Source organism: Papaver somniferum, chromosome 7 (assembly GCF_003573695.1).
Source record: "Papaver somniferum cultivar HN1 chromosome 7, ASM357369v1, whole genome shotgun sequence".
Taxonomy (NCBI): domain Eukaryota; kingdom Viridiplantae; phylum Streptophyta; class Magnoliopsida; order Ranunculales; family Papaveraceae; genus Papaver; species Papaver somniferum.
Window position 1 is genome coordinate 107,891,957 of NC_039364.1, and position 1,543 is coordinate 107,893,499.

Genomic DNA, 1,543 nt, shown 5'->3' on the forward strand with positions numbered 1-1,543 from the left:
CGCATCTCTTGTGTACATGGCACATTGGGAATAATGTATATTCTAAATGTGCAAAGCACTTTAGAATTGTTAAGGATAACAGTAATGAAGAAAATGGTGAAATGAGAGATACCGTGGAAACAAATGAGGCGAAAAATAATGAGGAAGAAAAATGGTGAAATGGGAAATACCGTGGAAACAAATGAAGCCAAAAATAATGATGCTAAGAGAAAAGCCAAAGAAGCCGAGAAAGAAAAAAAATATGAAGTTGTTTGATAATTTTATGGATGACTGGAAGTCCCTTTGTTGGTCACCAACTGTAGAAGAGTACTGCAGACGGTATAAACAGTTTTGTACTATATGGTCTCCTAAATACAGCATTTCAGTGAATTATGTGACCACTACTTGGTTAGATAAGTCAAAACAGAAATTTGTTCGAGCATGGACTGATAAGATTAAACACTATAACAATGTCGCTACAAGCAGGGTGGAAAGTGCACACGGTGCATTGAAAAAATACTTTGGGACATCACAAGGGTCATTTGTTACTAGTTGGTATAATGCTCATCAAAGGTTTGAAAATGATTTTGTGCAAATCCAAAGTGACTTTGAGGATAGCGCAACAAGAACCATGCATAACTTTTCGAAACAACCAATGTTTCAGATGCTTCTGAATAATGTGTCGCATTTAGGTTTGAGGCTTTTCAATGATGAGTTAAAACGTATGGACAAACATGGGTCAGACACTAAAAAATGTGGGTGTGTGATTCTTACAACCAACGGGTTACCCTGTGCACACATGTTGCTTCAATTTAAGTTATCTCATGGTTTCATACCTCTAAGCGCCATCGATTCATTTTATCGGCAATTGACTACTACTCCACCAGTAAAAGACCGTACGACAAAAGCATTTCAAGACTTGCTTGAAATAAAATCTATTGAGAAAGTGTGGGATGCTTCAACTGACACTCAAAGAGCTATCATGCAATCAGAGCTTGGGGTGCTTGGAAATTCAAAAACAAATTACTTGAAGGAGCCGAAAGTGTCTGAAGTACAACACGGTAGGCCGACAAAGTTGCAGCAGATGAAGAACAAGACAACTAAAAGAAACTTATCTGAATTTGAACTTGTTAAAAATGCTTTTAACATGTGCTGAGGAGCCGATGGCGAAGAAGACCTGCAAACCACAAGCATCACAAGAACAAATCACGTCAACTAATCCAGTAAATCCATACTACTTGGTCCAACTGCCTGTAGAGATTCAACCGTCTGTAAATCACATAGAAGATGTGAACACGGATGGACACTGCGGGTATTGGGTTGTGGTCAAACAATTGAAATTCTTTAAAAAGAATGCAGAAGCACCGTGGAGGTATGTTCGAGATGAAATGGTTAAAAATCTTAGAAAATTAAGTTAATTAGTGTTTGGGTCTTAGCTTTTGGTATGTCTTTGCGTTTGGGTCCTAAGTTTGGTCCTAAGTTTGTCCATTTTAGCATTTGGATCGTTGACCCGTTAGTCAAGTAGTCAATCCGTTAAGAAATCAACGTCCGTTAGTGAGATTAT

At 38.0% G+C, this 1,543-nt stretch overlaps 1 protein-coding gene across 1 annotated transcript; it reads left to right on the forward strand.

The window, feature by feature from the left end:
- Positions 1-241: 241 nt before the first annotated feature.
- Positions 242-1,135, forward strand: LOC113295058. The gene has a single exon (XM_026543418.1). It carries the CDS (start codon positions 242-244, stop codon positions 1,133-1,135), a length of 894 nt encoding a protein of 297 aa, XP_026399203.1.
- The last annotated feature ends 408 nt before the right edge of the window (positions 1,136-1,543 follow it).